This window comes from Ovis canadensis, chromosome 17 (assembly GCF_042477335.2).
Source record: "Ovis canadensis isolate MfBH-ARS-UI-01 breed Bighorn chromosome 17, ARS-UI_OviCan_v2, whole genome shotgun sequence".
Lineage (NCBI taxonomy): Eukaryota > Metazoa > Chordata > Mammalia > Artiodactyla > Bovidae > Ovis > Ovis canadensis.
The window spans coordinates 50,304,712-50,330,116 of NC_091261.1; the positions used below are offsets into that span (position 1 = coordinate 50,304,712).

General features: G+C 43.9%; 1 protein-coding gene across 8 annotated transcripts in view; it reads right to left on the reverse strand.

The window, feature by feature from the left end:
• RAPGEF2 (Rap guanine nucleotide exchange factor 2) overlaps positions 1-25,405 on the reverse strand; it is a 266,791-nt gene that overhangs the window by 148,151 nt on the left and 93,235 nt on the right. For all 8 annotated transcript variants that reach the window (XM_069557277.1, XM_069557276.1, XM_069557279.1 and 5 more), the window contains exon 4: positions 12,593-12,676. In XM_069557277.1, the coding sequence (XP_069413378.1) occupies positions 12,593-12,676 (84 nt within the window). The remainder of the gene's footprint in view (positions 1-12,592; positions 12,677-25,405) is intronic.

Below are 25,405 nucleotides of genomic sequence, written 5' to 3' on the forward strand. Positions count from 1 at the left end.
ATATCAAACTTTGAAACCTTTATGAAGTATAATATCTACTTTTGCAAGAGAACCAAACATCACTGCCAACACAGACTTCCAGGGTGAAATCACATGCTTATTTATGCAAAGGTCCTAGATGACAAGCCCCCTGACTGAAGACTTTAAGCATCAGAGGCGCTAGAACATCAACTCTATATACATAAACGTCAGAACGCTTCCCTTGAAGACCACTTACTCTGTTAGGACACCACCAATGCTGGTATTCCAAGGACCACAGAAGCCTGACTTTTATGCACAGCTCACCTGTGCACCTGTAGTTATAGCAACCAAATTCCCAACTTGACCCAGCCACGAGCTCCCTCTCCAGAGAACCATACTGCTCTGTGCATCGGGTATCACACTGGAATAGGGTCAAAACAAAGCTAAATCAATGCTAGCTTTCCAGGATGAAGATGCTGTGTCCTACAGCAGAGAGTACAGCCAATACCCAAAGGGGGAATGTTTTAGTATATCCCACTGTAGTTTTTAACATATTTCACTCTACCTTTAATTTAGACATCTACCTTATTTCAAATTTAACAAAGGATATATTTACATCAAGCACAACAAAACTCTGCCTTCAATAGCATTAACTCTAATCTAACCAAGTTCACATTTGTTTCAAGACGTATTTGCTTTATTTGGAATTCTTTCCCAGCTTCCTTTAAAATCTTTAACATATATGTTTACCTTCTGTGTGTGTCCTGGGAATACTTGAACCTGAGTCACTCTCAAGTAGCACAGGCAGGAGTTATAGAGGATGTAAGGGCTAAGGACAGAGGCACAGGGCTGAGGAACAGAGGATCTGATAGAGAAAACTAACAGGGAGAGAGTGAGGGAAACTAAAAGGAGCTGCTGGCTTCCTGCTCTAATCTTTCTCCCCAGGAGGATGAAAAGTGAAAGTGAAAGTCGCTCAGTTGTGTCTGACTCTTTGTGACCCCATGGACTTCTCTGTTCATGGGATTCTCCTGGCAAGAATACTGGAGTGGGTTGCCATTCCTTTCTCCATGGGATCTTCCCAACCCAGGGATCAAACGTGGGTATCCCCACTACAGACAGATTCTTTACTCTCTGAGCCACCAGGGAAGTCTCTTAGAAGGTTATTTGTATATCATTATTTTCAGGGACACAATGCATCTCAGAATAAGACAGATCTTAGGTTCCTGGGTGACTAGAAGCGGCCATACGACTCCACCTGGACAATGTGATGTGAAAGGAAACTTTGTTTCAAGGACAGAAGTTAACTTTTTGCTCAGCTACCTTTCCCCTGCTTCTGGCTCCCACTGCAGATGTAACGGCTGGAGCTCAGCAGCCAGTCTGTGCCCTGAATGGATGCTGAGTACAAGAAAGCTATGAGCCAAGAAGATAGATGGGACCTGGGGCCATTCTGGCTGGTGATCTTCAGGGTTCTCTCACAGGAGAGAAAAAAGTATCTCCTACTGCATTTATGTGATTGCTTTATGCAATCTAAATTACCAACTTCACTGCAATTAATACAGAGAGCAAACAATATACAGTAAGATGCCACCTGCCCTCTCCCCTCTTTCATATCCCAAAAGGATCGTGTGCTGCCCTCAGCCCAGGCTCCCTAGATGCCTCCTTCCAACACAGTGCAGCCCCTTTCCCTCCTGACTTTTCTATACTAACCTGACTTTCAATAAATTATAGCTTGTTACAAGTGATTTCTCAGAGAGATTATGTTCTCATAGTATTGTTAATTAAGCTCTTTTTTAAAGTGATTTTTAAAAGGGCACAATAAAAATAGAATCCTGAACCAATACGATTCAATGAATATTTATCAAATGCATGCTCTCGGCTAGGCCCTGCAGCAGTAAAGACGAATATACACAGCTGAGGCCTTTAAAGACTTTTGCAATTGAGAAAGCCTGTGGTTTTCACAGTGGGTGAGGCGGCATGAGGGGCTGGAGGGGAGGCGGCAACAGTGAGGTGGCCATCCCAGCAGAGAGTAGCAACTCAAGACCATCTCACTTAAGGAGGCTGGGTGTTGCCTGTTTGGCAGCCGAGTGTCATTTAAGCTCATTATGCAAGGGATGAACAAGAAGAGTCTGGACTTTTAAATGACAATATGGTTTCACTATGGAAGAATCTTGAGGGCAAGTAGGGAGCTGCACAGAACAGGTGACAATAAAGGCATTGCTGGTGGGGATGAAGGCAGGGGACCTGGCAAATGTGGTCACTGCTAACTCTAAGGTGTTATTAGCTAAAAGGAAAAAAAAAAAAAAAAACTGTCAGACGAGAAAAGAAAGGTCGGAGCTGAGACTCAAAGAAATTGCTTCAGTAGGTGACACGCTGTTTATAAAGCCATTAATGACAGAAGCAGCATTCCAGATATGGTATCTCCAATCCCAGGGCCTGGACACCCTGCTCCCCTCGGCCCCTCACCGTGTGCAAGAGTAACAACGCCCAGTAGCCCCCACATCCACCTGCCCCATGCCTGCCCTCAAACACTTGCTAGGCTGGGGAGGGACATAAAGGATCACATGACAGTGACCACTGATATCAAGTGGCACTCAACATTCCTTTTGTTTCACAAAGTCTCTCTTGCCCAAACTCCTCAGCACCCACCACTGCGCTTCCCAACCACACCTGGACCTTGACTCTGATCGTGGGCCTATAAAAGGGTAAAGCACTTTCACTCTTTCCAAAGCCAACACCTGCCCCGTCATGGGCTTCACCCACTTCTGCCACAACTCCCCACCCTCTTGTATAAGCCCTCTCCACTGGGTTACTCACATCGACACACAGACACACTCTGGCATCTGCTAAAGAGATACATCCCCTGCGACCCCTCAACTCCAGCCAAAACACCACTTCCTCCCTCCTCCCCACAGTGAAATTTCTGGAAATGATACAATTTCTCTTTCACCAGTGCTTATCTCCACAAGTAGCCCCACTGTTTCACTGAGATGGGCTTACTCAGGGACCCAGGTCACTTGTGACCGTCATGTTGTTAAATCCAAGGTCATTTTCCAGTCTCACCCTAGTGATGCTCCATGAAAAAGCAGACTAACAGACCACCTCCCTTCTCAAAATGCCATTATCCCTTGGCCTTGGTGACACACAGCAAGATCTCCATGTGTCAGCTCCGTGCTCCAGGCAGGCACCAGGAGGCTCAGTTACATTTGGAGGGTGGCTAAGACAGAAGATGCATATGGACAACTGCAGGGGAGCCACTCAGGACAGAGGTCAGCACAGAAGGGCCCACGCATACTAATTGAGCATCAAGTTCTCTCAGAGAGACATAACTAGCAGCCTAGGGTGATGGTTGATTCTGGCAGTTAGCTCCAGTCACTATGCTCATCACACTTGAGCACCGTTATGGTCAACAGGTTCACGTATTGCTGAAGCCTGGCTTGGAGAATTTTGAGCATTCCTTTACTAGCGTGTGAGATGAGTACAATTGTGCGGTAGTTTGAGCATTCTTTGGCATTGCCTTTCTTTGGGATTGGAATGAAAACTGACCCTTTCCAGTCCTGTGGCCACTGCTGAGGTTTCCAAATTTGCTGGCATATTGATATGTGCAGCACTTTCACAGCATCATCTTTCAGGATTTGAAATAGCTCAACTGGAATTCCATCACCTCCACTACCTTTGTTCATAGTGTTGCTTTCTAAGGCCCACTTGACTTCACATTCCAGGATGTCTGGCTCTAGGTGAGTGATCATACCATTGTGATTATCTTGGTTGTGAAGATCTTTCTTGAACAGTTCTTCTGTATATTATTGCCACCTCTTCTTAATATCTTCTGATTGCCAACATCAGCTGGATCATCAAAAAAGCAAGAGAGTTCCAGAAAAACATCTATTTCTGCTTTATTGACTATGCCAAAGCCTTTGACTGTGTGGATCACAAGAAACTGTGGAAAATTCTGAGAGAGATGGGAATACCAGACCACCTGACCTGCCTATTGAGAAACCTATATGTAGGTCAGGAAGCAACAGTTAGAACTGGACATGGAACAACAGACTGGTTCCAAATAGAAAAAGGAGTATATCAAGGTTGTATATTGTCACCCTGCTTATTTAACTTATATGCAGAGTACATCATGAGAAACACTGGGCTGGAAAAAGCACAAGCTGGAATCAAGATTGCAGGGAGAAATATCAATAACCTCAGATATGCAGATGACACCACCCGTATGCCAGAAGGAGAAGAGGAACTAAAAAGCCTCTTGATGAAAGTAAAAGTGGAGAGTGAAAAAACTGGCTTAAAGCTCAACATTCAGAAAACTAAGAAGGCAGCATCTGGTCCCATCACTTCATGGGAAATAGATGGGGAAACAGTGGAAACAGTGTCAGACTTTATTTTGGGGGACTCCCAAAATAAATGCAGATGGTGACTGCAGCCATGAAATTAAAAGACGCTTACTCCTTGGAAGAAAAGTTATGACCCACCTAGATAGCATATTCAAAAGCAGAGACATTACTTTGCCAACTAAGGTCCATCTAGTCAAGGCTATGGTTTTTCCAGTGGTCATGTATGGATGTGAGAGTTGGACTGTGAAGAAAACTGAGTGCCGAAGAATTGATGCTTTTGAACTGTGGTGTTGGAGAAGACTCTTGAGAGTCCCTTGGACTGCAAAGAGATCCAACCAGTCCATTCTAAAGGAGATCAGCCCCGCGTGTTCTTTGGAAGGAATGATGCTAAAGCTGAAACTCCAGTACTTTGGCCACCTCATGCGAAGAGTTGACTCATTGGAAAAGACTCTGATGCTGGGAGGGACTGGGGGCAGGAGGAGAAGGGGATGACAGAGGATGAGATGGCTGGATGGCATCAATGACTTGATGGACGTGAGTTTGAGTGAACTCTGGGAGTTAGTGCCGGACAGGGAGGCCTGGAGTGCTGCAGTTCATGGGGTCGCAAAGAGTCGGACACAACTGAGTGACTGAACTGAACTGATGGTCAACACGTATGTCAATTTTTTCACTGCTGCTGGGCTGGATGTGGGGAAAATAATCGTAGAAGATGGAGGGAAAACAGTCAAGTCCCAGAGGACTGGCTGACACTCACACACACACACGTATCACGTCTACACACACACACGCACACCTTTATGCCTATAGGTGTGTACTTTAATCCAATTATATCCAGTTATACATATGTTTATATGTACAGATCACATTTAAGCAAACAGAAGTACATTTCTATGACTCCTGCCTAACCAACTATTTCATTAACTGGCCAAATACAGGTCCCAATCACCTGCTCCTGAAGGTGATAAAAGAGCATGATAGTCGAGTACACAAAACAATGCTTGAAATAGGCGGTTCTTATAACTTAATTAAAAGATGCTTGCTCCTTGGAAGGAAAGCTATGATCAACCTAGACAGCATATTAAAAAGCAGAGACATCACTTCGCCAACAAAGGTTCTCATAGTCAAAACTATGGTGTTTCCAGTAGTCATGTACAGAGAGTTGGGCCATAAAGAAAGCTGAGTGCCAAAGAATTCAGGCTTTTGAATTGTGGTACTATAGAAGACCCTTGAGAGTTCCTTGGAGAACAAGGAGATCAAGTCAGCCAATCCTAAAGGAAATCAGTCCTGAATATTCATTGGAAGGACTGATGCTGAAGTTGAAGCTCCAATACTTTGGCCACCTGATGTGAAGAGCCAACTCACTAGAAAAGACCCTGATGCTGGCAAAAGAAGAAGAGGGCAAAGAGGATGAGACGGTTAGATGGTATCACTGACTCCGTGGACACGAGTTTGAACAAACACTGGGAGACAGTGGAGTGTTAGTTAGAATAGACTACACAACAGCAACAACATAACTTATTGGCCCTTCTAACTGTGTTGTCACCTACTCACTTTAGGTCATCTCAAATATCAAAGTCTTATGGTTTCTCTTGGAAGGGAGAGAGCAAAGAAGGGAGAAAGAAGGAAGGGACGATGTCTTCTTTTAAAGAAATACAAGAAACTTCTAAGAGTACTGGCTATAAAGAAAACTTCTGAGAAGCTTAAATCACCTCATTTAATCTTGTTCTACGTTACTGGTATCTCCCCACGTGAGAAGGTATGTAAGATCAGTACATTATTTTTAAAACTCAATGTGGCAGTTTAAGATGACTCATTCTTTTGTTTTTCTATTTTCCCATCCCTCCTTTCACAACCACTCTCTCCCTTCTGGGCTTCATCTGTGCTGCCACTGTTGGGATGTTGCCAATGCTAGGGGTAAACCTCCCCTGTGATGAACAATTTCCAGCACTCTGTCTCTCACTGCCCTTCACAGCTTTCGGATACAGTTCACGCCCAGTAAAGGTGCCCTTCCATGACATAATCCACCAGGAGTTATTTTTTAAATGTCAGCCTCCATCTCCAATATGGCCTCACATGACAAAACAAATGTGTGCCCTTTCTGAAATATGACGTTCTAATCCTATGCAGCCCTTTGCATGGAATAAGGAATATTTAACTGTACCTTAGGTCCCTACTGCACAGATACAGAATCATTCTTCCATTGTTTCACCCCCTTTCACTACTGAAAACCACCAGCAAGTTCTCAAAGCAATCAATTAACTTATCACATACACTGGCAAGCAGAAGGGAGGCCCGTAATTTTTAATCTCCAGAAGTCATTGTTTGTCATAGGAATCAAAATGAGAATAGTTATTTCAGCCTCTCAGAACTGATTAGTTAAAATGTCTTGTTTCCCCACTTATCCTCATTAGAGCTGCCAGATCTAATTTAAAATGTGATTATTGAAAGCACCCTAGCATAATTTTAATTTTTACATTGTGGATGTATCTGGTGTCAATGGAAGGGAAGGGCTAACGGTACATGGACGCGGCCACCGAGGTGCAAACCAACGCTGCACTTCCCCCTTCAGCCCCTGCCAGTGTCACCTGAGACCTAACCAGCCAGCAGCCCTGGCTGCCAGCCAAGGGACGCAGGTTTGTAAACTGGGCTCCCTTCACCGCCACTGTCTCCACTGCTTGGCAACTCACTGCTCCATGCCTGGAGGTGCACTTCTATCCCAGAAAAATGATCCTGTTCTCATGGCCCTGCTGGACCTACTGCCCAGGCTTGGACTCTCCTCCTTCACTCGTATTCCTGAGCTGTCACTCACGCTCTTTGCTGCATCCAGATCTCCTTTCCAACCACTGCCCAACAGTCTAAACCGTTAACCCAATTCCAAATTCCCGCCCTCAGGATTTCCCTAGTGGTCTAGTGGCTAAGACTTCTAGCTCCCAGTGCAGAGGGCCCAGGGTCAACCCCTGGTTGGGGAACCAGATCCCACGTGCTGGAATTAAGACTAGGGCACAACGAAATAAATAACATTTTATTAAGATAAAATTCACTTCCTCAAGAGCCACACCTAACTACCATCTACATACATTAAAATACTCCTGTCTCTGAGAGGATTTTGCCTTTAGTGTGGCCTTAGCTAAACTGATTCACACTACACCATTTAATGATCCTATACCATTTAATGCAGTCCTTTCATGCTGCACATAGGACTGCCTCATCTCCCCAACCAGGTATTAACTGCCTGTCCACAGGGTGGAGACCACCGTGCTTCCGTGTAGATGCCAGAACGGTGTAGATGCCAGAACGTAGAGACCAAATGGTAGGACTTAAGGCAAGTTTCAAATAATATTGGAAATAACACAGAAGTAGGCCTCCAAATTGGAACTCTACCAAACCCACTTCAGAATAAGAGAGAAAAACCCACAAATATGAAAAGCGTCAGTAAACCAATCCTAAATTTTGATGCCATTTCAATGTTTAGCCATTTCCACAGACAGCACTTTGCCAGTTATTGATCTGATTTCTTACGCCACATGTTAGAGCACAGGCGGCTTCACCTACCATGTTTGCCACCAAACAAAATCTGGTCCCCAGACCCTAAGACCCATGCGTGAGAAGCCTTCACCCTTCTGTGTAGCCTCTGTCCCCAACCTTTTTGGCTCCCAGCTTTCATTATGAACTTTCCCTCGTCATCATCCAAGTTCCAAGGCTCACAGCTAGTCTGGGCTTATCTTTTCCTTCAGCCAGACGTCTGGTTCTTCATTGATACAGAAGGGTAGAGACTGCTGACTGACTGCTCTAAATATTAAAAATAGAGTTTTTAACTGTCAGAGCAATAACAATATTATCTGTTTACGATTAAATATGGTATGTAGGATCATTTCTATGGAAAGGCCCTTCCTTGGGGGCCTTTATGATTAAATTTACTCAAAAAATCAGATTCAGTACTTTATTTGGCTGCATGAGGTTTTAGTAGCAGCATGCAAACTGTTAGTTGCAGCATGTGGGATCTAGTTCCCTGACCAGGGATTGAACCCAGGCCCCCTGCCTTGGGAGCATGGAGTCTTAAGCACAGTACCACCAGAGAAGTCCCTAGATTCAATATTTTAGTAGGAGTGTTTTTTATTTTCTTTTTGCCCCAAGCTTACGATCAACATAAATTCAAGAAGAATCTGTATAACAGTAAAGCTTCATGTCTATAACATCTAGTGTACTGGTTTTTTTTTTTTTTTTACTTTTTTAACAAATAGGTGTAAAAATGATTTTTATATTAGTAGAAAAAGAGTCCAATCCTATGAGTTAATACACAACCTAGGTAAGGGAATTTCCTGGTGGTTCAACAGCTGGGACTTCAAGCTCTCAACGCCAAGTGCCAGCATTCAATTCCTGGTCAGGGAGCTGAGATCCTAAGACCCCACAAGTTGTGTAGTGTGGTCAAACAAACAAAACCTAGGTAAACTATATCCTTCTCTATGAACGATCCAAATCACACTGAAAGTTCAGAAACAGTCTGGGCCTATCTTTAATACCTAAAATTATTAGGTATTAAAATACCTAAGAGCATGGATTTGGAGCATATTAGGGCAATAAACATTATTAATATTGTCCTGCCCATATGTACAAAAAACCGAACGTTCCTTTAAAACCATTTCTACAACTGCACCTTCAGCTGAGATAACTTTCATCCACTGCTTACCAGCCCCACTGTAACTACAAATGAGGCCTCTGAAAACCTCAGGGGGAAAAACACCTTCCTCAAGACACTTCACTACCCTTTGCCTGTCACTGTCTAAATATACCAACCCACCAACCACAATGGCAGATGTAAACAGCAGGGCAAAGCCTGGACCACTCAGTGACCACAGCTGCTCTGCTTATAGGCTTGGAAAAATACACACAGTCTATCCCATTTCCATGTTCATCTATGGCAAGTGTCCACTCTGGCCTTTTCCTAAATGAGAGTGAGAACAATCCCTGCTGTACTCCTGCCTTACTTTGTTCACCCTCCTTCTCATCATACAAAGGCACTAAATTTATTTTAAATAAAAGAAAAACAGCGATATGTTGTACATTGCTTTGAGAACCCAAATTGTACTCCAAGTAAGAGTTTTAGCTTTATATGTAACATTACTAAGTGACATGACAGCCACTGTGCAAATATCCATGTTTCGAAACTTGGTAAATATCTAATAGGTTTACAATGAAACTCATAAAACAACATCTCATTACTGACATGGCTTGCAGTGTGGCAGAGTGGGCATGTTGTCACTGACAGTCACAAAAGAATTCATGAGCTCCACAAATGTTAAACATCTCATCAAGGAACAATACGCATGCTTGAACAACCAAAATAAAGAACAATCCTCATCTGTCTAAAAAGAAAACAAAAATAAAAAATAAACACATAAAATGCTGGCCTAAATGTCAACTGAGGAATCCAATAAAGCTCATAAAATCTGGAAGCCAAACGGCAGATTTTCTTCATGGACACCACCCTTCCCACTGGGCAGTATCAACGCAATTTCAGGAGAATTAAAAATATGACAATGTTGTTCAAAGTGTTTTGATATAGAACTAGCTGTTTAGGGTGAATCACCTTCAAAATGAGTTCAAACTTTCAAGAGAATGGTCAGATTACTGATAACCAATTTCCAGGCTACTGTGAGAAAAAAACGGTAAACAGAGAGAGTCACCCATGAACTGGACGTTTTATAAAACCAGACTGCTCCTAACACCTAGTCCACAGGATGCTTTGGCCAAACCTCAGTGTTTGCTGGACAGGGAAGCATCTATGACTCACTGTCAACCTTTAAGGCAGGACCAGCAGAGGGCCCTTCAGGACTGTTCCCAAGGCAACATCCCCAGAGGAAACAAACAACTTGGACGCAGCAAAGGTCACCAGGTGCAACATGAAGACATAACCTATAAATAGCTCTGGCTTGTCACTCACTCGGAAACATAGTCCCTCCTCATCCCAGTACAGCCCTGACTCGCCAGCATCGGACAGCCAAAGAGTAACCTGTGTCATCTCTGAAACTAATCAGAGATGGGAGCCAATGTGCTCATGGAATAGGTCCGAACTGCAAGTCCTCTTTCTTGTAGAACAGCAGTTTCCAGAACATTGGGTTCCCTTTCCACAAGTTTCAACAAGCTGTCACTTGAAGCTGACGATGGCCGGCAGTCAAGAAAGACAGCCGTGGGGTTCCTCTGCCATGCTGGGAACTCAAGTCTATAGATTTCAATCATACAACAGACCTAGTATCACAATGATAAAGTTGCTAACCTCGGTTCTCTCTAAGATGCATAAACTTCAAAGCACATTCATTATAGCATTATTTATAATAAAAGGTATCAAAAACTTACCCTTTACAATTATTAACCAAACTGTGGAAAGTTCAAATAACTGAACATTAAACAGACATCAAAATGCATAATGAGTAAGCCTTTATAAAGAGTTTCTGACATTATGAGCCAAGCACATACATATTCTTTAACTGAAATTAGCAAGACATTTAATTGTTTATTAAGTATGTTCTTAAGTATGGAGAACACATACATGTAAGGCTAAGTGGGAAAAGACTAGAGTATTAAAGGATCGCTATCTTGGATGAGACTTCAGGAAATATTTTCCTTCTCTTTGATCATTTATATGGTAATTACCACTATTTTTTACATTAAAATTACATTTAATTTTTATCATATAACAATGCTTAAATATTTTTTGCCTCTACTCACTTCCAAGTTCAGAAACAGAGTCAGAGCCCCCAGAAAGGGAGCAGACAGTAGGTTATATGTTTGAAGGAAAGAGAAGAGTATTCTAGTCAATTCTCTATCTCTTTGGGAAACAGAATCCCAGGGATGACAGGGCTCTCTCACAGGGTCACACCAGGCCTCCTGGGCAGATGACCACCCACCAGCCTGCACTACCATTTAAATCAGTTATGAAATGCAGGTAACAACCATACCTACCTCAAGGGACAGTTTTGAAGTTAAATGATTTATATATAAAGCTTTCCAAATGATGCCTGGCAAAAAAAAGCACTACTGACAAAGCCTTGTTCTCTCATCACTGCAATACCACGACAACTATGACTTCTGTTACGATCAAGGCCCCATCAGCACCCTCAACTTCCCACTGCTAGGATCAGTTACACCGTAAGAACCACAAACAAACAGGCAACGGGACTTCCTTCCCTCGTGGGCCATTCTCTCAGGAGAGAAACGCCGGCCGCCAGGAGGCTGGGGGACGCTGCCATTGGAGGTGGTGCCTCTGGCCCTCCTTTCTGGCATCCCGGCACATCCCCACACCTCTGTGCCTCCCCCAGCCGATAAAAACTTCATCTCCCTATCCTGCACACTCTTTCTTAGAAAAATGTGGAAAATACATCCTTCACATGCCCCCATCCATTCAGAATGATGCATCAAGAATATATCATAATATGTTTATAAGAGAGTTAGGTTATAGAAGGTGGAGCTTGGAGAGGCACCCATTGCTACCCTTTAATAAATTTAGATAAAGTATGTGTTTAGTCATTTTAAATAAAGATACTTAGTTAAGACTTTAAAATCTTTAGACAAAATTAAAATATTTAATTGTAAAAAGTATACAATCAGGGGGGTGGAAAATAACTCCTGAAACTCAGTGGTCCCAGGAGGCCTCAGGAACCCACCCACAAGCAGTTTCATTTGTGACTGGGGAGCCCTGACCCTCTCTGGCCACAGCTGATTGGAACCAGGTAACAGCTGTCCCCAGCCCACCCCTCAGATTGTGGCCTGAACATCAGAAGAAAAGACACAGACAAGGCCATCAAATGGTACGGATGTCAGCGACACAGGTCATAAGTCAACAGTCAGCACCTGGGAGCCAAAGTCACAGCGAGAACCTGGGTGTGGGGAAGGGTCCCAGAGATGAGTCCACACGGGCCTGAGGGCAGCCCCGGCCAGCTGGGTTTCTCACCCCACATGGGCCCACGGAACCCCCTCGGCCCCTCGTTAGAGGTGCAGGAGACTCCCTGTTACAGAGGCAGTCTTTAGTCCCTCTGAACAAACATGACCTCAACTAGCCTGGCAGGTTCACGGAGCATATCACAGATGTGTTCTTCACCCTTGCCCTTCATTACAGAGTGTGCACAACACAGGAAGAGTCCTTTCTTAAGATTTATATACCAACACCCCAAGCTACTGCCCTACTTTGTGTCAGTAGAATAGGAAATTAAAGCAGAGAGGAATTCTGCAAAAATACTCATTCTGCAAAAGGATTTCAAGCTCTATGGATCACCTACTCCAGAACATCTATACAATACCTGCTTCGTGGAAGAAACATGGATTCCTTGATGAACACGGAACCGGACAGAAGGATGTACCAGCAGGTCCCAATGTCATCAGGACTGAAAAGAAAAGACAATAACATCAGATGATTATCTCCAACAAATAGAAATAAAAACACACAAAGCACATTGTACCCATGTTAACCTCAGAATCCTGAAGAACAACGAAGTATGATAAACCATGTACCTAAAATACCATTCTTCAACCACTGGAATAACTTTTAAAAATGATTTTTCACAGCCAAATAACCTAACGATATCTATCAGTATATTTAAAGCTACAGCATGTGCCATTTTCATTCCATGTTTTATTTTTTAGTTTAAATTTTTGAGCTGAAAATATTTTGTTTCATAAAAAGAAACTTACAAAGAGGTAAAGAGTAGAACCGTTTTCCCACCCATCTCCCCTGTCTACCAAGCCCCCACATTTCTCTACCACAGTTGCGGGCATCATTTAGAACTTCCTCATCCACACAAGGATGGACAAACACTCATTCCCTCCACCCTCTTTCCTTCTTTAGACAGAAAAGAGGGCATATGCTACAGCGTTCCTTCCTATGTGCTGACGCAGAAGTCTTTTATCAGAAGACAGCTCTCTTTTTAGACGTGGCTTATCTGACTTAAGCAAGTCCCTGCGCGTGTGCTTGTGTGCTAAGCTGCTTCATTCACGTCTCACTCTGTGGACTCACTCGTGGACTGTAGCCCACCAGGCTCCTCTGTCCATGAGATTCTCCAGGCAAGAATACTGGAGTTGGTTGCCCATACCCTCCTCCAGGGGATCTTCCTGACCCAGGGATCAAACCCACATCTCCTGTATCTCCTGCATTGCAGGGGGATTCCTTACTTATGAGCCACTGGGGAGCCACACAAGCCCCTACTGCCCATCATTTCAGTGGTTTTTAATGTAGGCAATCATTGAAAAATAAAAGGAAAACTGTAATAAGTGATCTTGCACCTACAGGAGTAACTGATTAGTAACTAGATGTGCAGCTGCTGAGTCAAAGGGCACAGACAGTATAACTTTGATAAATATTGGGTGGTTATTGAGTAACTCCAGAGAAGGCAATGGCACCCCACTCCAGTACTCTTGCCTGGAAAATCCCATGGATGGAGGAGCCTGGTAGGCTGCAGTCCATGGGGTCGTGAAGAATCGGACATAACTGAGCAACTTCACTTTCACTTTTCAGTTTCACGCACTGGAGAAGGAAATGGCAACCCACTCCAGTGTTCTTGCCTGGAGAATCCCAGGGACGGGGGAGTCTGGTTGGCTGCCGTCTATGGGGTCACGGAGAGTCGGACACGACTGAAGCGACTTAGCAGCAGCAGCAGCAGCACTGAGTAACTCAGGAGCCTACCACCTCCCCAAGGCCGTGCTAGTAGAGTCTATTTATGTAATGAATATTTAACAAATTTTCAATGAGGGCTGTTCTAGGTGCCGAGGGGACTTCAGGAAACAACAGCAACAAAGACCCCGTCCTCCTAGGGCTTATATTCTGGTTGGACAATACACACTAAAATAAACATACTTAACTTCCCTGGCTATTCAGTGCTTAAGAGTCCGCGCTTCCAAGGCAGGGGGCATGGATTTGATCCCTGGTCAGGGAACTATTAATAAGAACCCACATACCATGTGGCATGGCCAGAAAGCTAAAAAATAAATAAAAGAAATAAACAATAAATATAATAAATTAGTAAATTATAAATCCATTATCTGGGGAATAAGTTAGTATGTAGGGCAAGGAAAATGGGAGTGGGTTGTGATAACTTTAAATGCTCACTGAGCAGAGCACAATGGTCTCATTGAAAACAGAACATCTGAGCAAAGGGGATGAGGGGCCAGTGGCTCCCAGATGGTGAGGCTTCTCGGCCAAGGGCATGGAGGCTGTGTAGAGGCCTCGGGCTGGGCAGCTGGGCAGGGCAGAGGGGGTGCAGCGAGGCAAGGGGTGAGGGCATTCCATCCCTGAACCTGGTTGTTTATCACACTTTGGAGGTTTTGCCAATCTGCTCGACAAAAACTGTATCTCAGTTCACTTTTACTTTTCCTCTTATTATTGTAAAAGCACCTTTCTTCTTATGTTCACAAGCCCTACCCATTCCTTTTTCTGTGAAATCATAACTTTTATCCAATGCTCTACAAGCCGTGGGACGTTTTCTTATCTGGAAGCACTTTATTAAAACTATCATTTTGAAGACATGAGCTGTGACATGACCCCCCAGGTTGCTGCTTCAGCTTTGACTTTTGTTTCGTGTGGTTTTTGCCATGTGCTGAGTTCTTTTTATTTTAAAGAACCAAGTTTATCAAATTTATTTGTCAGGATAGAGCTCAGCTTACTATGAAAACAGAAAGCCAAACACAGCAGTGGCTGAAGCACGGAGAAAGTTCATTTCTTTCGCATGTACAGTAACAAGCGGTGCTGGAACCAGGTTCTCGCTGCTGTGTGGCTCGGTCACCCCAGCCCGTGGCCCCCATCTCAGAGTCTAAGGGGCTGCTCCAAACCTCCCCGCCGCGTGCACATTCTAACCACTGGAAGGAGGTACGCACCCACCCATCTTTGAGAGGACGGCATGGAACCTGCATCCTGGCAAACCACACTTGAAACAGTCTGCAGCAACCTCTGCCAAATCTTTTCTATTTTGGCAAACGGATTCCGAAAGTTTTTAAAGGACACCAAGACCTCCCAGGTGGCGTTAGTGGTAAAGAACCCGTCTGCCAATGCAGGAGACATAAGAGACGCGGGTTCGATCCCGGGGTCAGGAAGATCCCCTGGAGAAGGGAATGGCAACCCACTTCAGTATCCCTGAACATCCACCAGTTATCCTACAAGTAGGGCTGATGCTTCATACCAGGAGAGCCGCGGCAAGGATTTAAAAAGGGAAGATAAGAAGCTAGTCCTCTAGACCTCTCCCACTTACTATAATGTCATTTGCCTGATGGATGAGCTGCTTCTCTCTCTTTTCCAAAGAATTCAAATCTTAACTCACAAGAGCTGTGTTTGTTGCAGGAGGCATTTGCAGAGAATGACCACTGCAACACTTAACTGGATTCGGTGGGCACGTACTACCTGCCATGCCAAATGTGACAGTCAAAATGCCTTGATTTTTAAAAAACTTTATCAGAGTATATTGATTTACAATAGTTTGTTGGTTTCAGGTGTAAAACAAAGTGAATCTGTTTTATATATACATCTGTGAAAGTGAAAGTTGCTCAGTCGTGTCTGACTCTTTGCAACCCCATGGACTATACAGTCTGTGGAATTCTCCAGACCAGAATACTGGAGTGGGTAGCCTTCCCTTTTCCAGAGGATCTTCCCAACCCAGGAATCGAACCAGGATCTCCTACATTGCAGACAGATTCTTTACCAACTAAGCTACGTGTGTGTGTGTGTTTAAAACATGAACAGTTATATGTTTTATACACAGTAGTGTGTATATCTCAGTACCAATCTCCCAATTTATCCCTCCCCTCCATTATCCTCTGGTAACTATAACTTATGTTTCTACATCTGTAACTCTATTTCTGTTTTGAAGATAAATTCATTTGTACCTTTTTTTTAAACATGTGTGGGTATGAGTGGCAAAAACTTTTATTTTGAAGTTCTTACTCTTTAAAAAAAAAAAAACTTATTTTATATTGGAGTATGGCTGATGGCATTAGCTTGGTTCAGTGGTAAATAATCTGCCTGCCAATGTAGGAGACATAGGTTCGATCCCTGGGTCAGGATGATCACCCAGAGAAGGCAGCCCACTCCACTATTCTTGCCTGCAAAATCCCAAGGACAGAGGAACCTGGTGGGCTACAGTCCATGGGGTTGCAAAGAGTCAGACATGAATGAGTGACTGAGCACACAAATAGCTGATTAACAGTGTTGTGATAGCTTCAGGTGGACAGCAAAGAGACTCAGCCCTATATATAAATACACACACACACACACACACACACACACACACACACACACACACACGTACATCCATCCTCCCCCAAACTCTCCTCCCATCCAGGCTGCCACATAACAGTGAGCAGAGTTCCCTGTGCTATACAGTAGGTCCTTGTTGGTTATCCATTTTAAATACAGCAGTGTTGTATCCTTTTTTAGATTCTACATTTAAGTGATATTATATATTTGTCTTTCTCTTACTTCATGCAATATGACAATCTCTAGGTCCATTCATGTTGCTGATAATGTCTTTATTATTGAGTTGTCTCTTTTAAAGATTCGTATCTTATCAGTCAGTCAGTCAGTTCAGTCGCTCAGTCCTGTCCAACTCCTTGTGACCCACGGACTGCCAGGCCTCCCTGTCCATCACCAATTCCCAAAGTTTACTCAAATTCATGTCCATTGAGTCGGTGATGCCATCCAACCATCTCATCCTCTGTCGTCCCCTTCTCCCCCCAGCCTCAATCCTTCCCAGTGTCAGGCTCTTTTCAAATGAGTCAGTTCTCCGCATCAGGTGACAAAAGTATCGGAATTTCAGCTTCAACATTAGTCCTTCTAATGAATATTCAGGACTGATTTCCTTTAGGATGGACTGGTTGGATCTCCTTGCAGTCCAAGGAACTCTCAAGAATCTTCTCCAATACCACAGTTCAAAAGCATCAATTCTTTGGCACTCAGTCGCATATCTGAGGTATTGATATTTCTCCTGGCAATCTTGATTCCAGATTTTGCTTCATCCAGCCCAGCGTTTCTCATGATGTACTCTGCATAGAAGTTAAATAAGCAGGGTGACGATTTATAGCCTTGAGGTACTCCTTTCCGGATTTGGAACCAGTATATTATTATATGTCCAGTTCTAACTGTTGCTTCCTGACCTGCATACAGACTTCTCAGGAGGCAGGTCAAGAGGTCTGGTATTCCCATCTCTTTCAGAATTTTCCACAATTTGTGGTGATCCACACAGTGAAAGGCTTTGGCATAGTCAATAAAGCAGAAGTAGATGTTTTTCTGGAACTCTCTTGCTTTTTCAATGACCCAACAGATGTTGGCAATTTGATCTCTGGTTCCTCTGCCTTTTCTAAATCCAGCTTGAATATCTGGAAGCTCATGGTTCACGTATTCTTGAAGCCTGGCTTGTAGAATTTTGAGCATTACTTTACTAGCATGTGAGATGAGTGCAACTGTGCAGTAGTTTGAGCATTCTTTGGCATTGCCTTTCTTTAGTATTGGAATGAAAACTGACCTCTTCCAGTCCTATGGATACTGCTGGGTTTTCCAAATTTGCTGGCATATTGAGTGCAGCACTTTCACATCATCATCTTTTAGAATCTGAAACAGCTCAACTGGAATTCCATCACCTCCACTAGCTTTGTTCGTAGTGATGCCTTCTAAGGCCCACTTGACTTCGCATTCCACGATGTCTGGCTCTAGGTGAGTGATCACACCATCGTGATTATCTGGGTCATGAAGATCTTTTTTGTATAGTTCTTCTGTGTATTCTTGCCACCTCTTCTTAATATCTTCTGCTTCTGTTAGGTCCATACCATTTCTGTCCTTTACTGAGCCCATCTTTGCATGAAATGTTCCCTTGGTATCTCTAATTTTCTTGAAGAAATCTCTAGTCTTTCCCATTCTATTGTCGTCTTCTATTTATCTGCACTGATCACTGAGGAGGGCTTTGTTATAAAAAGAGAATAGAACCAAGAATACAAAAACAATAAGTCGCTTAAGTTTCTCACAGTGAGATGCCACCAACAAAATCTGTTTTACTCAATTGGCCTGAAAAGTCTCCTGAGTTTGTTAGAAACCACTGTGCTACCCTGCCCTCTCCTGCATTTATAATAATTTTGTATCAGGCAGGCAGTGTTTCAGTGTAGACATAAGCCATTTTCCTTCAACATCTGCAACCACGCCCCTTCCCACGGGGCACCTGTCACTGCGGGACTCTATATTACCAAGTAATGACTACTTTTTAAAAAGAAAGGAAGAGAAAGAAATTACCTAGCAGTAACAGCATCCAACTTGTCTACACTTAGAGGAGAAGCAAAATGAACCTGAGATCTCGCTTGCAGACATATGTGGCAGCACAGCTGGCTAACAGAAGACTCACTAGTAGAATAATAATTACAAGCCTAACAGGAACAAATGGCCAGGGGAAAAAAATGCGACACGCCAGTCACTGTGGATACAACTAATTGTATTCACCAATGTCATCTGTATTTTTCCCAGTTGTTTAATGTTTTAAAATTATGAGCTCAGGAGTCCCATCAAGGATTGCTGAAATGGTAAAAGTGGAATCTCAGAGTAACTGAACATTTGCAAATAACTTTAGCGTTACATCACCAGTAACAGGTAGAAAAGAGACACCTAGAGATTACAGAGGCCCCTCTGATCACCAAAATGAACACTTGGAGAAGACCTAGAAGTTTTAGACAGAGCTAAGAACTCCAAGACAAAGATTTGATTCCAACACCTGCCATCCTACACCCGACAAGATGAAAGCCAAAAAGCCCAGGGTATGATAAGACCCTTAGCAGAGCTTCTGTTTTGATTCTGTCAACAGAGAGAAAATGAATCAAGCCAAACAAAACAAGCAAGCAAAATATAAACAGGACATCATAAAATGACCGATCCGCCATGCCATGTGATCAGACAGAAGGACCCTAAAAAGCCATCACGACTGACCACTCTAGGTGCCCACACTCCTGGGCTAAACCAGAAGCGCAGGTGCAGCCTTGGAATGACAGGAAGAAGCCACTGTAACCTGGTCCCACTCTTCCCACCTCACTTCCCTCTGCTCCTCAGCACAAACCCCCTTCCTAGATGGTATCTCCCTACCTTCTAAGTCAACCTGCGCCCCAAAGGAATGGCTCTAACACTACTTCTTCAATAAGGTCTTCTCACTGATTCCCACACTCCAAAATACTTATCTCATCTCATTTATTCTGTTTTGTGCTTTTCTCTACCCATTTCTCATCCCTGAGCAACCTAGGTGTCTCCCTCCACTTACGTGGAGGCCCCCTGCAGGCAGAGCCAGGAGCTGCAGCTTGCAGGAACGGGTCAGGATCTTGGCAGTCAGCATCTGCTCAGGGAACTGAGATCAAGACAGGCTTCTGCTTATAACCTGGACAGGAGGAAGCCCAGCCCTGACGACCAGCAACTAAAAGCAGCAGTCTGACGCCCTGCAAAGAGTAAAGGTTTGGAACACACATTCTGTCATACCAGCCATGTGATCCTGGTGACGTCAGGTCCTGGGGCTCTGATTCCTCAACTGTGAAATGGGGATATTAGTCCTCCACAACGTCACTCTGATTTAATGACACAATACATACCAAGCGCCCTGCAGAGCAGGGACACAGCACACTGGTCTCTTCCTCTCTCTCACAACCGCCTCTGAAAGGGTCACCTTCACCTTTCCTCTCTGCTCTCAACCCCAATAAGACCTGGATTCAGACTGCGCAACTCACCAACCTACACCGTTTCCTCCGCCCATGCCTCAGGGCCTTCGAACGAACCTGCTCTTCCAGCTCCTAAAGGGTACCTTCAGCCTAGTAAACTCCTTACTCATCCTTTGAATTCCAGGTTAACGACCACTTCCTCTGAGAAACATTTTAGTACCTTCCAAATAAAGTGAGTCACTCTCTGCTGGGTTCCCAGCCACTATGGACTTGTTCACAAGAAGCAGAGTATCATTATCTCAGAAGTCTTTCCTCTACTCTTCAGTACTTCCACGGACACACTAGACGATGCTCAACTGGCACTCAGATATTTTATCAATAAGTTAATTAATAGTTGAACAGACACTAACTCAGGTGAGGTGTTAGTGTCTGAAAGTCAAAGCCATTGAGTTTCAATTTACTAGGAACTAGAAAAATGAAGTGAGGGTTAAAGAACATCCTTGACAAAAACCTAGATATCCACAGGGTGGCAGTGTCTCCCCACGAAAGGGCTTTGTGAGCAGCTGCGTGGTCCCCAGTTCCCCTTTAGGAAGCAGACTGAATACAGGGACCCAGCGCAAGATGATGGAGGCGGGGGCGTGGGGGAAGGGGGGTGCAGACAATAAGCTAATAACTCAAAGGAAAGCAGCTAAGTCAGAAAGGGGATTATCAGAGGGCAAAAAAGTAATTGGAGAGAAGCCACTTAATTTCGTTGCTAATACAATACGAAAATTTAAGTGAAGCCCAAGTGGCCAAAAGGCTTCAAAAAGGGTAGGAGGGATGGGGTGAGGAAGGGGCTTCAGGCAAAGGCACTCCTGTCCTTGTAGACACAGAGCTTCACACCCACCCCTACCAGCCACAAATTGACATCTGGTCTCTGTGTGTGTGTATTTGGAGAGAGGGGATGTCAACCAACAGAAACGAGAGGAATGGTCCCCAGGCAAAAAACACACCATCGGGATGAGAATTCAGTGCCCAAGGAGTGCATCGGGTCTACAGGAAGGGTCTCCCCCAGGAGCAGGTCAAGGGCAGCGCAGCACAGGCAGGAGGGACCCAAGTGGAGGATGCGCTATGGGGCTGTGTGGGGCGACAGCCACTGGGCATCAGGACACACAGATGCACAGAGGCGGCCACCACACGGGAACACAGGCCGGTGGAGAGGGCGCCCACTCAGCAAGGGGTGGGGACACGCAGCCACGGGGACCCACAAGCATCAGGGTTTGGGTCAGTTTAGAAAGGGAGACTGCACTGTATTACGCACACTACCCAGATGCAACCCCACCTTCACACAACAGCCGCCGGCATCTGGGAGCAGTGTTACCTCCCGGGCCTACTGGCTTCGGTCAATGGGAACCAAAATGAAGACCATCCAAATTCCACTAAGTAAGTGGAGCCCACAAGCAAGGAACTCAGAGGGCCTGCCACCAGAGACTACGACTAGGAAAACACTTGTTTCTCCTCCTACAGTTGCTGTCCTGGTAACATCATCCAGCCTAAGGATAAAACAGAAAACAGTCTTCCTGCATTTCTTCCTCTGCACAATCCACCACCACATCCTGTGGGGTCCTCTCCAAAGCCCCTGATGAAGTCTGACATCTTATTCTACCCACCTCCCCGGCCCCCCCCACACACACACGGTCACTAGTCTCTTCTGAGCGGTGCAGGTGTGTACTCTCATATATACAATTATACCAACAACCAGAGCAGGACTAACTCTGCCTTCTGACACCAGACGACCCCGTACCTTCTCACGGGAGCCCAGCCGCAAGCTCAGACCAGAGGTTCTCAGTAGGGACATGACCCGCCCCAGGGGACAGAACCTCATCCAGCTCTTCCACCACTAACTGCCACCACGAAGGAATCGAGGAGGATTTCCCATGAATGAAGTGTTCTGTAGCCCTGACAATCGCCACCTTTCAACATGCAGATAGAATAGATATATAAGAATTGTGCTCTTTTTCACAAATGTATTACCGTCACTTCTGCTACTGGATTTACCAAAAAGTTTAATAAAATTTGTTGTTGCTTCCTGATGGGACTCTAAGCCTTATGCTCCAAGACAAAATACATATGATACATTTTTGTGCAGCCAATGGCAGAAAGTAAGCTGACTAGAAAAGTTAAAGGAGCTCGGCAGTGTGCAACCCTGACAACACCAGATCACTGTCCAAAGAAAGCCAAAGTAAAGAGCACACATCAGCCGTACTCAGGCATCAAGTGTAGGACATGTGATAGAAAGAGTCCTCTACCAAGGGTTAACAAGCACATTCCTCTGACGTAAAGAACAGCAATATTGTTCTATAAAATTATATACTTCATAATATTTAATTATATACAAGCACGTAACCAAAAGTTTCCACACTTAGGAAAACACGTATTGCAAGCAGAGGCTGACTTTTTGTTCCATTTCCTTAAAGTTCCAAATCATAAGAAGCTACTTCACTTTTATCACTAACAACTCTGAAGGAAAAACAGCATCATTATAACATTAAGTTTTTCAGAAAATCCTTAATTTCCTCTCAACAAACTATAGTGGCTCAAACCCAACAAATAGGATAAATCAGTAACATCAGTAAGAACTCTGATAACTGATGGAAATATTGAGGCTACTTCAGCTAAATACTTTGAAAATATTTTATTTTGAATATATTAAAGTATTTTGAAAATATTTTTATTTTTAAAAAAATCAGTATTTTGAAAATGGGGGAAATACGTGGACATAATTTTTTCTAACCAGGTTAATTCACTAAATCAGCAAAGGGAATGATATAAACAACTAAAGAACTAGTAAAGCCAAATATTCTATAGACTCAACATATAGTCATTCTTAACTTTATAAAATTCATTTTAAAGACAAAATGAAGGAGTGAGGTCTTAAGTGTCATGAAGTTACTCAATAAACTTTTTTTGAATGAAAGAAAAAACATCGATGCAGATTACAATTTATGAGAATCCATTCATCAGTGATTCAGCTGTAGAGGGCAGATGGCTAAACCCAAGGACCTGAGGGACAACTTCTCAAATTTGACACAGCAGCCAAATACTCTTCTGAAACCCACCAGTGGTTCATGAAATTCACATATCTGTGTCTTTCAGTTACACACTACAGTTTCATTTTCAGGGTAAACCTGCTCCTCACCTACAGAAAACTGGCACCAGAAATTCTAAAAAGAACTCGCAGCCGTCCAGAAACAAACCCACACCAAACCTGCCCACCCTACTGCGAAGGTCAGGGCTGACACGTACTGCCAGCTCACAGCGCTGTGGCCGCACCGATCAGAAAGCACAGGGAGGGAACCTCATTTGCTGACTACATGCAACTTTAAACAGCTGAATTTAAGAAGAGTTCAGGTTTTTACTCACTAAGTAGTTTCACAGAAAATCAATACAAAGGACTTAACACCTAACCCTAACCCTAACATGCAGGCTGTTTTACCTGAAAGACCATTAAGAAGGTCTTTCTCAGCTGATCTAGCAAAGGAATAGCTCCTTTCAAGTAAATGCAAAAAAATAACAACTGAGAACAGACAAGATGCAAATGTCTGTGCTGGGCAACACAAGCACAATCTAAGCCAGTGTAGTTTCTGCCCTGCTGGAGTTCACAAACTAAATACATTTTAAAATGTTTTTATTTTACTGCTCTTTGAGTAATCACAAAAATAAAACATTTTCAAAGATTAAAAGTAAATATAAAATATTGTGTTTTTTAAAGTATTGTTGCTGCTGCTAAGTTGCTTCAGTCGTGTCTGACTCTCCGCGACCCCATGGACTGCAGCCTACCAGGCTCCTCCATCCATGGGATTTTCCAGGCAAGAGTACTGGAGTGGGTTGCCATTGCCTTCTCTGAAAACTATTGCTGAGAAACCTTAAACTATCACCATATGTACATAAATCAATCTCAAGTAAGTCTACTTGTGGGTAGACATGTATCCACGAGTATTTGAATTTTCATACTTACACACAGCACATGTGTACATCACAACATACCAAGCTCACAGTTGAGCATCTTTATCCTATAAGTCTGGGCAAGGAACCAGAGGTGGGGGCGGTGAGGGAAGCCACCGGGCAAAGCCATAGCTCCTCCTCCAGGGGGAGGAGGGACCAGGGGAGAAGAGCAACACCACAGGGAAGGGGCAGCTCCTCCTCCAGGGGAGGGAGATCTGGGGGGAGAGGAGCAACACCACAGGGAAGGGGCAGCTCCTCCTCCAGGAGGAGGAGGGGACAGAGGTTCAGGCAGAGCTGAGCACAGGGTGGCCACGGAGCAGGAAGGGGATGTGGTGGGGACAGGGAGGGGACATCTGGACACAGGCGACTGTGGAAACCAGAAACCACATCACAGACTGAAAAGACCGCTAGGTCCTGGGAGAGGGGCAGCGGGGCCAAAGTTCTGCAAGACGTGGATTTAGAGGAAACTGCCTTAGAAGATGCCACTGATCTTAACCTAGCTTTTTCTAATAAAGGAACCATTTCCTCTTCTGCAATAAAGGGAGGTAAATCCCATATCTAAGTGCTATGAAAACTCTTTCGGAAACCAAAGCACCCATTCCAACACGTGTGTGGACAGTGGGTGTGCAGTACAGTTACCTGAGTTTACTGAGTGTCTGTGTGTGCTTTAAATTTAAGAAAACAAAACACATTTTGATGGTTCAATTTCTTATCCAAAGGTTTTTTTAGCACTTCACTAGATACTAAACCAAAATGGTGAGGATGGCTGGCCATTAAAGAAAAAGAGAACGGACACATTCATTTAGCTCCTTTCTTAAATTCCCTCAGGTACGAAATGTATACTGTCCCACTCAGCACTTCCAAGCCAGCAAAACAACCATATGCAGTCAATAACAAAAGAGAGGAAGGGAGAATTTACCTGATGTTTTGTCCACTGTGTAAAGCTCAACTAACGATATCTAACTTTCTAGGATAACAAATACTAGATCCTAAATGGGCAAGTCGACACTTTAAAAATTGCATTTCATCAGAATCACAACTCTCCCCTGAATCGCAGTACAACTTAAAATGCATTCTGCCATACTGCTCATGTTAAAATAATGCCAGGGGAGTTACTGATAGAACACTGTTGTCATTAGTCCTTCCTAAACAACGCTTAAAGCAGTTAAAACAATGGGAGAGCAAAATCTAAACGATGAGAACAGTGGACGGCGGGAGGACACTGCCCACCGCTGGCATTTCTGACTGCGCGTGCCTGCTCTGTGTTCTCCGCACAGGGCCCTGCGTATCAGCCTCACACGGGCACCAAAGTGGGGACCCTGTGATCACTGTTCCTATTTGACAGATGAGAACAGCGAGGCACAGAGGTAGATTAAAAGAGTCCTAGATTTTCCTGGTGAAATTATGATGATTATAGTCTTTGAAGTCACCAGCACACAAACATAATAAGGAAAACAAATACTAATCTCTCG